The following is a 15293-nucleotide window of genomic DNA, read 5'->3' as shown; positions in this document are numbered from 1 at the left end:
TATCAAATACTAAGAAAAATATTCTGCTTTGGAATATAAAATTAAAACCCAATGTTGTCATTCAAAAAATTAAAAAACTTAAAAAATTATAAGGATAAAAAATATTTAAAAATATAATTTTTTAAGAAAAACATTGTTTTATAAGTAACTTGAAACTATGTAAAAAAATATTTTCAAAAAAATGTACACTTTCTGAAATAATGAGTGTTCTATGATAAAAGAATCACCCAGTATAGTATATACAAAAAAAATAGTTTTATATATTTTTTATAATTATTTAAATGCAACTTTAGATAAATATAAATTGTATTATTATAATAAATTACAACTATTATTGATTTTAATTTGTAATTAGAACTTGTCTAATAAAATATGACATGATAGCAAAATGACAAATTTGGTTTATATTTTCTTTTTACCATCATGTAGAAATATACTAAAACTAACTAGTATACTACTAAATTTCTATATTTGTGTTTGTTATAAAAATGACTTTTGTTTTCTATTTGTTCCTCTCTAGGATTATGGATGCCAATGAGTCAGTTGACTGTTCAATGGCACTTATTGACTGGAGTACTCCTGAAATGGTGAAAAATAAAACTTACGATGGGAATTGTATAAATAACCCGTTTGATATACTGGAGTTGCAAGCAGCAAATATGGATCCTTTTGATTTAGTCCCTAAACAAACTCCATTAAGAGGAGATCCACCGTGTGGTAACATATTGAGTCCTCTGTGGGAATCAAAAGTCAGCAGGCGAATTCACAAAAGTGTATCATTAACAGACATTCATGGTGTTGTAAAACTTTTGGAACAAGACTACATAGAACACAACCAAGATAACTTTGTGAAGAACCAATCAAAAGATGATTATGCTACACCTGAAAGTGTTGGCACTAAAATTATTGATCAGTCAATAGAAAATAATGTCTTAGTTCATATAGTTGAAAACAAAATAGAAAATCAAGAGCCACCAAACAAATTGGTTTTAGTACCAGATGAGAATGAGGTGGATATAGAAAAAAATTCTTATTGTAACGAACAAGAAAAAAAACAAATTAGAGAGCAAACACGGCAACGAATTGAAAATCTTATTGAGAAAGAGAAAAAAAATTATGAAGAATGTTATTCTAGAAAATCATTATTTTGTACACCAAAGCGTAGTAACACGGAGTCAAATTTAATTAAAAATCTAAATTCAAGTGTGTTAAATAGAGGATTCATAGGGAGTTTTAATATAAATTCCAATAGTATTAATAAAACACCTGTAAGTAACAAAAAAAAATTTTTACTAGTCCTTTATAAAGGCTCTGTATAACAGAAAGCGTTATTATAAGTCGCGTGATTTTGTAATTTGTTGGTGAAAACACCATGCCGGTGTGCCATTTACTGCTTTGACGCCTGTTATAACGCGTTCTGTTTAATGAGCCTTAAATATAATCAATTAATAAATAATTTGAATACTTCATTTTAGGATAATATTATTGATATAAATGAAAACATAACGTCAAACGATAGTTTGGCATTTCCATTCCATGAACTAAACTCGTTTGATCTTAATTCTTTGAAACCTGAATGGGTGGTGGATAACTTCAGCGATAGTGATGGACCTAGTGAGGAACCTAGTGAGGAACCTATTGAGGAACCTAGTGAGGTTTCATCAGTAAGTGAACATAAGTAACTTATATAAAATATTTATAGGTTTTTAATCATATATTATGTTATCTGTTAAAGGTAAATTCTGTAACAGAAATTAGACCAACTGAAAATAATCATCAAGTAGATGTCAAGTTGAAAACTCTTAGTCGTTTAGGTATTGAATGGTTTCAATCAAAATATTAAATAATTATATTTTACTTTTGAAAAAAATTTTACCATTTTAGTGATTTATTACATCAATCGAGTTTTATTTAAAAAAAAATTTGGTTTTACTCTGTTATCATTCCTTTAGGCGTGATTGAATCAAAACCAATTGGAAGTCAAACTGTTTTGAAGTCCATGCAAAATAAAAGAATCCAAACCAAAGGTCCGTTTATAGCCAATGTCCCAATTAAACACATGGTGCATAATTTCAAGGATGTAGAAATGAAAGATGTCAGTCATGGTTCTGTTAGTCCACGTAAAGTATGTCCATATGTGTGTATGAAAATACATTCCTTAATATGCATAAATATTGCTTACACATTTTATATTTTCTTGGCTTAAATGTATCATCAATATTCTGTATATATGTATATAGTTTGTTTTGTGTCACAAACTTAATGATATATATAGAATAGCACATCTTATCATCAAATATTAAGGACATAAATCAAAAAAATAAATATTATATTTGAAACAATGTTTGTTCTGTACTATAGATGAAACCAATAGCTTCTTCTACACCAACAACATCAGATATTGTTACTATAGTTAAAACTCCTTCAACTGCTGAGTCTTCTATTAAATCAAGGTATGTACATTGTAATGACTTGTGCGTTTCACAACAAATGTCCCTCGATACTCACACGCCAGGTGGCGTTTTTTCGTTAGGGTTTCCACAAACTAGCATCTAACTACGGCGATAAATTTAAAATTGAATGCCAGGCCTAAGTTGTGAACCCCTGGACTGAGTAAAAAGTTGGCGTTGGTATCGAGGGACATTTGTTGTGAAACTCACATTAATGTGTTTAAAATTAAATTGGAATTTCCAACATATCATATTTCATAAAACCTCGATACATTTATAAAAAAAAAAATAGATGCGCACATCTTACTAAATGTATAAATATATTAAACTAGCCTAATACAATATTTACTTAAACCTTGTATTTTAATAACAATAGTGGTGTTCAATTCAATTGTTTTTATTTTGTGTAGGACTAGCTTATCACGCCGATCAATGCCCAATTCTGCAAGCCCAGGAACACCATTAAATGTTACAAAGTGTATTAAAAAGAATTCAACTAATGTAAGTATTATTTGTTTATTGTTTTAGTTAAATTTATTTATAACAATAATTATTTAAATTGTAGACTACAATTGTTTTGTTTGGCAAGTCTAATGAAAGAAATACTGAAATATTGCGATCGTTTAAATTAAACAAATCAAAGGTAAGAATTCATTTTTAAGTTTTAACCATAACTATTACTATGTTCATAACTTGTCTTAATATTATAATAACTGATTTTAGTCTGAAAGTAAAATTGCGATGATATCTAAACCTAATGTAATGAATACAACTAAAATAAGTGTAAGTGTTTGTACCAAATGCCAAGTATTTTTATTTATTTTTTATTTTATACCTATGTTAAATATTTGCTTGTTTTTATTTTCTTAATCTATTATTTAATATTTATGTCTAGGGCTTGCCAGTTTCAAAACGGTTTACTATGTCATTCAAAGGGAAAGAAAATGTACAACCTCAGTGAATTATTATAATTAGTATACACATAATATTAAATATTTTTAAGTCATTTTAAATTATATTTTATAAATAGATAATTGTACTAATGTTTTTTTTATTATTATGTGATTTGTTAACAGTCATTGAAGCGAACACTTTTCTTTTTATAAATAAAACGCTAATTTTTAAAGTCTGATGTTTTATAAACATATACATTTAATTTTTTTTATTATTATTATTTAGAAAAATCAGAATAAAAACTCGTTTTCTAAACTATTAAATTGTATTTATTCGAGTTAAGTTAGCTCCCTATTTTTCATGTACCTATATGGTTTACGTATTCACTTAAAATTATTGTTATAAAACTGTGTATACATGTAATTATTTACATGTACAATGTAAAGTGAACCTTGTCTCAACGGACAATATGATAATGTCCAGACAAAAATAGATAGTAGGTAATCCCATGATATAATAATTTAGAAGTATGCTCAACACCACAATTAAATATATCTTTAATCGTGCTCAACATAAACCGTGTTTTGGTCCTAGTTTGCGCATATACATCATACATCCTTGTTTTTGTGCATACTGTATTATATAACATTAAATACATACTTGTGTGGATGTGTTGTCACCTTAAGTTTATTGTTGGTTGAATATATAAACTATATATTACCTCTTAAAAAAATATGCGCAGTATTATCATTGAACATATTTCTAATTGCTTATAGAATGAATGTATTCCATAGTATGTGCTTGCTCGATGATCCTGGTCCGTCGTAATATATACCCATATAGGTATTACTGTACTAGATATTGTGTATTTAAGTTAAAAATGTCTGAGGAGGATTTGTAACACCTTATGGTAGCATTTCAAAATTATTTCAATTACTTGAAATATCTTTCCATGCATCTAAAATGAATAATATACAGTTATGTGAAATTCAAATATGAATGATGAAAATTCTTGGAAAAATTGAATACAGTAAACTTTTGTAAGGTCAAAACTCAAGGGGGCCAAAACTGTTTGAGCTATCAAGTTTTATTGTAATGGTAATTATTTCAACGGGATTTCAAAAGAATTTGAAATTACAAAAAAATTGAGATATCGACATTTTTAGATAATAAAAAGCTATCGTAAAATATTTTATAGATTTAACAAGTTTTGGTAAAAAAATAAAAATTAAAGCAATAGCTATACTTATTTATTTATTATTATACAATATTTTAATTAGTATTTTACAAAGGTGGTTGTGTCAATCGTTTGTAATCAACTTTTTCCAAGTGCACCAGTGGTTTCAGTTGCTCTGCAAATACACGCATGTCTTCGGCAATAGCATCTTGATTACTGGGTGCCAATACACTCAACTCTACTAGGTATGATTGTGATATTGGATCGACACTCTCTGGAGCAGGTTTACCTACTACCATCATCTGCAAAATAATATTAAATATTATTTAATAAATAATACAGTATAAAAATAAAATGAATATCACCAACTTTAAATATTTTAGACACTGTAATCTTCATTCTGCCTTTACGAAACATATAGCCACGTAATATGTATTCAAAGTCCATGCGAAACCCCATTTCTGTGAGGAAGTCTACTATTGTTGGTGTAGTAGCTACATCAATACTGTTTCGTAGGATCGTCGGTCTAGATTTATCTCCTGAAAACTAGTCAATATAAAATGTCTATAGGTAGAGAGCCTTTATATAAAAGGCATTAAGCTACATTTTTAAACGTCTATAGGTTCACAATGCACATGAATTTTACCTAGTTCAGGCTGTCCTATGTAACGAAGCTGGTACGGCATGTCTAAATAGTCTATCGCTCTCCTGACTCTCAGCGTGAGCGGTTGCGGAGTTACACTCCCTTAAAGAAATATGATATCGAGAATAATTTGGGATAGCCACAAAGTATATACTTGAAAAGATAGAAAACAACACATTACTTATGCTAAAACACATTTCGTGGTCGTGGAATGTCTCCGGTCCTGAATCGACGTTGTCGCAAAGCCCTCGCAACCTGTGTAACAGGACCTCAACAGCAGAGTCCAGAACGCTGCCTTGTAACAGATATTCTTGGTTTGGGACAATGTTGTTCTTCATGGCTGAGGTCAAGCTGTCCATCGCCGGGATGGGCGCTTCCTGTAAAAAGAATTTTTGAGTTGTTCAAATGTCAATTTTTTAAAATAAAGAGTAAAGACAAAAATGCATATTATCATAACACTTACTTTAATAGCTTCCATGTTACTTGATGATTTAATTCTATTCAAGATGTCAACAAACTCAAATGGTTCTAGAACTCTGGTTTAACACTGAATAATTTTTTCATTAATTTCATCAAGATTCAATCCCAATCATTAATCATCAATTTACATTTACCTATTGTACTGTGCTTACTGCTTATACTTATATGGCTATGTTATGAAATCACAGAATCAATACTCCATCCCTTCCATCCCTATGGTTGTGTTAATATTTAAGACTAGTGTTACTCGCAGCTCATTACTCGCAAACATTGAACATATTTTGAACTATTTAGTATTTACTAATAAATAATACTATAATTATTATTAATTATTATTTATTATGTTCAATGTTTATTGTTTACAAGCGCGGTTGTACGATAATATACTATCAACCACGGTTTAAGATATTCTTAAATCATGGAAGGTGCACAAGAAAATGAGATTCTTATCAATTTTTTTTTCGGCATTTTAGGTTATCGCAACTTATTATCACCTATCGGTCATATTCTCATTCCTCGTATCTTTAGAATTTAGTGAAAACTTTTGGAGAATTACAAACTTAGAACCGAAATACCGAACTGTGTGAAACTGTGAACTACCCACAGGTTTTTCGAATATATTTTAGTTTTCACTTTATTTCTGAGCATTTATAAACATCACGTAACAAATATATTCAAATGTAAGTAAAATTAAATTACGGTAGACTACATATTTATATTATATTTCATTGAAAACGAAATTGTAATTTTCAATTTCCACAAAATGTATTACTTGAAAAGAATGGAATAGTGCTTAGTATTGGTTATATTGTGCTGTCCTGTGGTTACAGAATTTAGGTAGAACTTACTGTAGAAGTTTATTTTATTATTAAAAAAAATATTGTTTGTATAAGTCTTTAGAGTAGTCCAGTCCTCCGCTACACGCCTATATTATGCATCTTAAATGATTTAATTGATGAGCTAATTAGGTAACTAATCATTAATAATATGAATTCCTCTTTTACGTTTATCTATTTAATTTAATGTAGGTACTTATTGTTATGATTTGTTAATTTTAAGTAAACTATATTTTTTTGTTTAAAAGGTTACTAAAAACTATTAGAATAAAAATAAAATACCTAAGTTATCGTTGAAATGTAATCAATCGTTGTTATATTATTATATTCAGTAAACAAATACAAACACGCATTAGGTACATACATTCAATCAACAATTTAAAATTATTTAATATTATTTTGTTAAAGTTAAATACGATGAGAGCGTATCGATTGTTGAAGAAACTGATGCCGTCCAGTGGTGGCGGTGACGATTTTGAAAAAGCCAAAAAGTCCATACGCTTGGCCAGATATGGCTGTACAAATAGGCCTTTTTACCACATAGTAGTTGTGCTTGTAAGTATAATTTTGTATTATAAACACTTTGTTTGCAATATTAAAACACAAATTATCACATCTTAGCAACGACGTGATTGCAGAGCTCATCCAATTGAACAGCTTGGTACGTATGATCCTATGGAAAACCATAATGGAGAAAAACTGGTCAGCTTCAATTTGGAAAGGATCAAATACTGGATGGCCAAAAAGGCACGTGTGACCAATCCAGTCGCCGAATTATTAGGTATGTGTATGGATTTAATTGCCAAGAGTGCAGTTAAAAAATGCATTCTCACCTTTTGGGATTGTTATGTACCATCAATATTTAGGTATACACAAATGAAATGTGATGACATTTACATGTGTACGCTATTTATGTAGAAATAAATCTTAAGTTTTAATTTTTTTTTATGAAAAAGAAATTTATCAATTACTATAGGTAATATTGTACTAAATTCGAAACTATAACCAATACACAGGAATTAGATATTATTATGTAACACTTTTGAATAATTACAATACATTTTTGTACCTACTTACTACTTAGTCAACACATATAACTAGAGCTTAGATTTGTATGCATATGTATATTTTTTCCTTTTTACATTTTTGAATTTCGATTAGTAATCTTTACGAGGCATAATATTTGTGTATATGTATTATAGTACTGCTAATTTAATGGTTATTGCATATTTGTGAATATTTTGAAAATTCAAAAATGTATCACATTATTTACATATTGAAGTAAAAATGTATAAAAAAAGGTATAAAATAATAATTTGTCAAGTAGAAAATTCCTAAACAAATTTTTTTGGCACTAAATAGTAATTTAAATAAAGATAGGTTCATTAAGTAGATAGGTAGGATACCTATACCTAGTTATAAATTGTTCGATTTATTTTAAATTATTTTAATATCTAATAAACTTATTAACTTATAATAATAATTATCAAATACAAATTGTGCATTTTTTTCACCACATATTACCAAATAAAAACATTTTTATTTTTAATATTTTCACGAGTTTGACTGCATATTATATGGCAGGGATAGGAAATCCATGGCACGCATAAAAATTAAAATATTTATTTTTATAATATGTATATATAATTTTTTTTATTTTTAATAATATTTAACATCACAATGTATATTATTATATTGATATCTACAGATAAAATTGAATACTCGTTATTGACCGATAAATAGCCGTGTACTCATAATATGTAGGTATACTCTGTTCAGGTTAAGATTGAACCAGCTTCGCGCATGCAGACTGAGCCGCCTAACAGTGCCTGACCCCCTATGCGATGGCTATGCGTTCTGTGATTGGTCGACAGTTATCGTCGATCGTCGGCGCCGGTGCTGGCCGCCGTGCATACTCTCCCACCAATGTCTGAAATGTGCGGAAAAACGTGTTTTGGTCGAGCCGTTGGTTCAATCTTAATCTGAACGGAGTATACCTCTTTTCTAATTTGATGCCACGCTGGAAAAAAAGATATTTTTTGGTACGTAGTGTGGCATTAAATTATGAAAAAAGGTACATACTATGAGCCTTCAGATATTTGTCGGTCAATAACGATACATGAAATAATTTGGAACCCCTGTTATATGGCCTATTTCTGCAATTACTTATTTTAAATCTTAAAAATATTTGTATTGTATTTGAAATATTTTCTGAATAGATATTTTATGTGAACATTATATTATTTATATATTAACTATTAAGTAAAATCATTTTAAATTAGGTAATTTATTCAATAAAATTTAAAAAATAAAATAAAATGAAGCAAGATAATAGATATAATTATTTAATACTTAAACTTTTTTTCTGAAGGATAATGTCTTATTATTTATTATTAATAATAAGCCAAAAAAAAAAAAAAAAAAAATGCAATATTCACTTAGATTTTACACTATTTTAAAAATATTTTTTGTTTTAAGCAATGAACAAAACATTTAAAACATGTTTTTTAAACATAAAAACCGTGTCTATACTCTGTTCAACGAGAGGTCACGCTAATTCTGCGCATCCCTCCGCGTCACCAGGCTATCAAAACCGGTTCCCCAATGGCAGGGTGTTACGTGGGGGAACCAGTTTTTGTCGGTGCGCGGCGTGGTGTCTCGCTGAACAGAGTATATAAGTAATCACATTAAAAAAATCTAATTATATTGCGTTTTATAATTACCACACTGTACAACCATAATTTAGACATTATTTTTGGATTAAAAATACTGTATTGTTTTTAGGTCTATCTGGATTCTTACCCATACACCCTCATACATATATGACAGCTTGGAGGAATAGGCAAAAAATTAAGACCGAGAGTGAACAGAGTGAGACTGCAACCAATTAATGAATATTTAATGTTATATTTGTTTCCTGGTTATTTTGAATAGTTGAACTGCTGTAATACTTGTAGTATTATAGCAAGTAAGTACATTTATGCAAAAAAAAATATATATTTATAACAAATTGTGTACATATATTCTGTTGTTCATGTGTAATAAATGTCAGTAAATGTAAACAAAATACAATTTAAAAACAAACAAATAGTAATAATTGTATTAGTTTCGAATCCAAATAACATGTGTTTTTTTTTCACAATGTAATGTATGTTGATTTTCAATATTTGCTTTTAAATCATTATTTTGAAAACAGGTACCTATAATATTTACTAACCAAATATAGTTATATAATATTTTGAAACTTCTGTCCTGATTTAATTATAAAAGGAGCACATAACACTGTTCTGAATTCACCATGAACAAATTTTATGGTTTTATTGAAATAAATATTAATAAATATGAACAAGTTAGTGGATAAAATAAATAGTAATAAAGAAACTTATAATGTTTACTTAAATAATACCGAGTGCGGATCAATAATCTAAAGGCACATCCTTGTCGTTATAAAGGTGGTGGTCATCGGGATTGTTTTCCATTGCCCGGCCCAGAGTGCTGACGAAGGACTTTGCTCTTGATGACAGATACCGGTCAACTTGACCTAGAACTGTCATGAACTGTATCATCTTCTCCAGGTCGGAGTTGATCTTTTCCGCCCTTTCCTCCTCCGACCTATGTGATTCCTCCAAGCGCATGTGGTTGGATCGCGTCCTGGGCGGTTGATATGTGTCCATCAAAGCGGGAAAGCGTCCATTGCGTGACAAATGGCTATTACCTGAAATTAGCATACCATGTTTAGGGTGTTAAACTGATTAAACGTCAAGCATTTTAAACAAAACGATATTTATCCAAAAATCGATCCCTTTTGCTGCAAAAATTGCTGGAAGATTTTCAATCTATAAATAGCCACTGCCTTTCACACAAATGTATCGATCAATTCTTTACCTACCTACCTATCTCCTATCACCTAATAATTAATTCAGAGGACAGAGATCATACACTGATCAAATATAATAACTTATATAACTGTAGGTATATTTAATTAACGGACGGTTGTAGTATTGAATATTGATAGGTCTGGTAAAAATATTTAATTATTTTTCGTTAACATTTTATACATAGTAAGTATAAAATATTAGGTATTAATCATGGTATTATTGTGAACTTTGTAAATCATCGCCGTACGCCCGTACTAAGTATTAGGTTTACTTAGGTCCGTTCACGACTACACATCACGCCTGCTGCAGTGTACTTATATCTAAGTACCTAACTCCGATGAATTTATTTTCGGATTTTCGATCGTGCTTGTTTATACGAAAATCGTCGAAAACACATTGGCAGTATGGCACTGGTGCTGGTTTTGTTTGAATTAAAATTAGCTTAAAATCACGTAGGTACCGCTTGTTTAACATAATTTATAAATGTATAAACTATTATATTGTTGTGCGGTCAACAAGCGCACAAATAATACTTAGGTATGTCATATTAAACAAAAAACACTATGGTACCTACGTCGTCGTAAATGTGCCGGATCGACGGAAATCCACGTTCGGTGTCCGATTTACATTTTCTATAAACAATACGAGTACGTAGGTATAGTAAATTATTACAATAATTAGACATAAATTATATTATTTGGTTTGTACTATATGTCCATTATCCATACCATGAGAAGTTATATTGGATCTCATGTCTTAGCGACAATGTCGGATGTACGGTGTACCACAGTACCATGCATCCATCCGTATTAATATGAGGAGGTAATAGGCGCTTATCGTAGGGTATCTTAGCACCATGAAACCCTTTATACCACATTAATGCACTCGAGAAATAGTTAATATTATAATATTAATAGGTGTTTTTTTTTTTTTAATCGAAAAAGACAAAAATACATACATTATTTTTTAGTAACATTTCCGATTATTTTTCTCCTTTAAGCAAAGCTTGTGTTGGAGAAAGAGTTATTATATAATATATGATACAATTATTATAATTATAGAATTTACAAGATATAAATTATAAGTTCTAAGTACGTATATAGCTAAATATACAAATATAGTTTAGAAATTTTATCAAGAAAATGTACATGATAAAGAAATAAATATAAAATAAACATATTAGTCTACGATACACAAATAAAACCTCATAGATTAAATTTATAAAGCTTAGATATAAAATAAAATTATAGCAACTCATTATTTAACTCAATAAATAAATATTTATATACCAAGCCTTTAATATTAATCTTTTCATCCCCAAGTATTTTTTTTTTAAATTCAAAAGGCATAGAATTGAAAAATGTTGGTCCAAGATAATCTACAAAACATTGACCAAAAAATTTATTTGTATAATTAACAGTCAAGTCAAATCTCCTCAATTCTCTTTTATTGCTTAACTCTTTATGATATTTATCTAAGTTAAATTTCTTAACCAAGTACATAATAGCAATTTTTTTATACAAAAACCTTATTGGCAAAACACCAAGTTCTCTATAGTTGGCTTTCGTAGATCCTTCTAGAGTGAATTTATTTAGGCAAATTCTGACTATATTATTTTGATTAACTGCTAGTTCATTTAATATGTTATCCCGTAGGCCACCCCATACCAATAGACCATATTGGAAATTTGATTGATTTAGTGCAAAATATACTATTTTCATTGTTTGTTTAGGTACCATGTTTTTGAGGTATAGTATAGCAATGTAAAATGATTATAGCTAGAAGACTTCTATAGAAATTGCGTGTTTTTTTTTTTTGATAGTTCATTATAAGAAGTAGATACCATCCTATAGAATGGTAAAATAAAATCTTTCTGATGAATACGGTGTTTCCTAATTGCGGACAATGTATTAAAAACCATGTTAGTTTCGGACTAAGCTTATAAAAAAGTGATTTGTTGGGCAATTTGTGTTTGATATTGTCGAATTTACCGTATTGTTTACCTACTAAAGATTCACAGTAATTAGGTTTAGGTTTTTAAAAAAAAATTTGCCACAAAACATTTATAAAAATACATAAAATTGCCATTTGCACTTTTACGTACCTAACACAAATATTTTTAACTCCATCTACTAATTTTTTTTTGTAGATTTTCCTAAGTTCTGAAAAAGTGGTAAAGAAAAATATTAATTGTTCTCCCAATCCACATGGTTTTTAATTTGATGTCCTCAATCGGTATTTTAATAACGAAACCTGTGTCCGCAATAATTGTTATGTTATAATATTGGCCTGAACAATTATTCGTCTGTAGCCAATGAATAAAGGTCATTTTAGATTATTACAGACTGTTGCAGGGTGCAACAACAATTTTATCTACTAATTTGTTACCGGTATTTTTATTAAGTTTAATTTATGGGGGAAGCAAGGACTAAAAACAATAGTAATTACAACGTCGTGTTTTGGAGTAGAGTGCAAAGTAAAAAGGTACCTACCTACCTAGTAAATCTACTACCCAGATCCTGATTTACAAATTTTGGGGTCAGGGACTTAAATAAAATGAGGCCTCGTATAAAGTTGTTAATTATATTATTTAAAATTGTATATTTTATTTTATTTACGTATAAATTACATGTTACACTTAACAACAATGATTTCTTCTAAGGTCTCTCGAAAACTCATTAATAATGTCATCATAATAATATGATAATTGTTTTTTTTATTTCGTGTTCTACTGTTAATAGAGTCCATAGGCGCAAATAGGGGGGCTTTAGGGGCTAAGCCCCCCAAAAAATGTCCATAGCCCTCCCAAACATTTCCTACATTTTGTTTTAAGCTTATTCAATATTATTAAAGTAAGGCCCTATAGCCCCCCCAAATCTCAAACGCTATTTTATGATAGAGTCAGATTATCAAGCCTATCTTGAGATAATCATGATCTCAATCGAGTTTTTACACGTTTTAATGCTAAGAAAGATCGTTCGCTGCTATTTGTACAAGGCATGGTCTAATATATGTACCTACATTTGTAACACAGTTTTCAATAACAATAGTTGAAATTATTACAAGTTAGGTAGTAGTTACTATTATTTACAGGAATAAATACTTACCAGAGGTATAACATTTTTATCAACATTTTTATCATTTTTTTTTAAATTTTATGATTTTATAAAAAAAATATTTAATGTTGCTTTGAAATAATTAGAACATTTTGGTACCTATTAAAAAAAATTACAAACTAGCAAAAAATATGAAGGCTGCTCCAAATTGTGGTCGGGTGACGAGTCACCCAGGTACCCCCCTAAATCAGGCACTGCTACTACCTATATGTAGTAAAGGTAGTTAGAAAATGTAAAAGTTTGGGTATTTATAAATTAACGAGATTCAGTAATTTTAAGTATTATAAATATATCGATGCAGCCTGCAAAAGTGCAATATATAGTATTTCTATTAGTAGAACTGTAGGTATATGTACCTATGTAGGTATATAGTTGGTAGTATATATATATTATATACTATTATATTAATAATAGTGTTCTATAATATTTTAAGTTTTTTTTTAGATTATTTCCAAACAGCCTACTGCCTACCTACAACGGCATATCATTATATCAACTATATAAGATATATGATAAATATACAAGTAACTGCAGACCTGCAGCTACGAATTATCGCATTTTCGGACTCGCACAAAAACGATTTATTTAAGAAAAAGATAAAACGATTATGTATTGGTGCAACACATACCTGCATTACTCAGCTTGAGCCACGGTTTGTTGTCAGGTCCGCTTGCCGAAAGCTTTTTGGACATGGCTGACGTCCTGGGAAGCTTGCCCACTTCCGGTAAGCCCCTAGCCCTGGAAGACGGCGTCGGATGGTAAAACGTCCCGATCGGGGAGACGATGTTCTCGCCGTGCGACATGGTTGCGGTTGGTGAAGCGACGACGACCGACTGCAATGACACGGCCAAACCGAAAACAAAAATAATCGGTAACAGTATTAGCATTAAGAAATATTATCATTAGTACATATTATAGGTTTTCTCGTGGTTATATTTTTTAAAAGAAACCCTTAACGCGCGACCGCTGACGAATTGAAATGTCGAAATATTATAATAATACTTAGATAGGTTTACTATTGATGCGATGTTTAACCGGCGACCCTTGGACATATTATGCGAGGCGATTCGGACGTTGGATCGCCGGCCTACAATACCTATAAATACCTATATCGAGAACACCGGAAGACAAATATTATACGCGCGACCTGCAAGTCCGACTTTACCGGATAAGTCTACAAAAAACGAAACCTAAGGGTCGTCATCTGCGCGCGAGTTTAATGGGTGTATTTTAATAGTAGGTATATAATGATATTATGTGTACCTGGACGGCGACGAAAAGCGCGATCGCTCTGTATATCATCGTGGAGAGTGCAACTGTGCCCGGCCCGTCGGAAAGCGCTCGCTTTTTAAACGTTTCCGCACGTGGTTTTAAATTTTTTTCTTCCGCACTGAGTTCTTCTAAACAAATTTAGGTAGGCATACGCGGTTTACTCGCCTTACCCGCGCACCGCTGTAATTATTTTTCGTTTGGCCCACCGTTTTTCATATATGCAAATATTCGCAGGTATGTGTGCTGTAGTACATAGAATATGATATCATATTTTATAATATTATACGCGCACGCGTGACTACATAAGTACTACGTGTAATAACAATAATAATAATAATTATAATTTTATTATAATATAATATGTATGTAGGTATATATTATTTTTTAAAGTATTATGTTTTTAAAATTATTGTGTTGGCTACACATGACCACATGACAGTGACGACATCAACAACAAAAATAATAATAATAATAACAATAATCATATAATACACAGTAGGTAATAACAATAACAATTTTGTCCAACCTTATTAATTATTATTATAGC

At 30.0% G+C, this 15293-nt stretch overlaps 4 protein-coding genes across 4 annotated transcripts in view; 2 read left to right on the top strand and 2 right to left on the bottom strand.

The window, feature by feature from the left end:
- The window catches only part of LOC100569969, a 5197-nt gene extending 1539 nt beyond the window's left edge, over positions 1 to 3658 (top strand). Inside the window, exons 2-10 of the mRNA XM_003242419.4 lie at positions 521 to 1268; positions 1476 to 1664; positions 1736 to 1814; positions 1953 to 2125; positions 2362 to 2453; positions 2861 to 2951; positions 3016 to 3093; positions 3174 to 3233; positions 3346 to 3658. Of these exons, the coding sequence (XP_003242467.1) occupies positions 525 to 1268; positions 1476 to 1664; positions 1736 to 1814; positions 1953 to 2125; positions 2362 to 2453; positions 2861 to 2951; positions 3016 to 3093; positions 3174 to 3233; positions 3346 to 3411 (1572 nt within the window). The 5' untranslated portion in view covers positions 521 to 524 and the 3' untranslated portion in view covers positions 3412 to 3658. The remainder of the gene's footprint in view (positions 1 to 520; positions 1269 to 1475; positions 1665 to 1735; positions 1815 to 1952; positions 2126 to 2361; positions 2454 to 2860; positions 2952 to 3015; positions 3094 to 3173; positions 3234 to 3345) is intronic.
- A 914-nt stretch (positions 3659 to 4572) lies between these two features.
- On the bottom strand, positions 4573 to 5970 carry LOC100169192 (mediator of RNA polymerase II transcription subunit 18). Its single transcript, XM_008181838.3, has 6 exons — positions 5779 to 5970; positions 5628 to 5711; positions 5346 to 5541; positions 5168 to 5266; positions 4891 to 5060; positions 4573 to 4823 (listed from the first exon to the last, which is right to left on the bottom strand). The coding sequence occupies exons 2-6, from the start codon at positions 5640 to 5642 to the stop codon at positions 4629 to 4631; spliced, it is 675 nt and encodes a 224-aa protein (XP_008180060.1). The 5' UTR covers positions 5643 to 5711; positions 5779 to 5970; the 3' UTR covers positions 4573 to 4628.
- Positions 5971 to 6170: 200 nt separating this feature from the next.
- On the top strand, positions 6171 to 9599 carry LOC100161676 (28S ribosomal protein S16-like). Its single transcript, NM_001162029.2, is given in 4 exon segments — positions 6171 to 6324; positions 6889 to 7035; positions 7102 to 7261; positions 9265 to 9599. Coding segments are annotated over 3 exon segments (405 nt in total). The 5' UTR covers positions 6171 to 6324; positions 6889 to 6897; the 3' UTR covers positions 9372 to 9599.
- Positions 9462 to 14794, bottom strand: LOC100160326 (uncharacterized protein). Its single transcript, NM_001246054.2, has 3 exons — positions 14738 to 14794; positions 14103 to 14307; positions 9462 to 10195 (listed from the first exon to the last, which is right to left on the bottom strand). Exons 1-3 carry the CDS (start codon positions 14774 to 14776, stop codon positions 9897 to 9899), a joined length of 543 nt encoding a protein of 180 aa, NP_001232983.1. The 5' UTR covers positions 14777 to 14794; the 3' UTR covers positions 9462 to 9896.
- Positions 14795 to 15293: the final 499 nt, after the last annotated feature.

The sequence above is a fragment of the Acyrthosiphon pisum genome, chromosome A1 (assembly GCF_005508785.2).
Source record: "Acyrthosiphon pisum isolate AL4f chromosome A1, pea_aphid_22Mar2018_4r6ur, whole genome shotgun sequence".
NCBI classification, from domain to species: domain Eukaryota; kingdom Metazoa; phylum Arthropoda; class Insecta; order Hemiptera; family Aphididae; genus Acyrthosiphon; species Acyrthosiphon pisum.
This window is presented reverse-complemented; position numbering and strand designations above follow the sequence as displayed.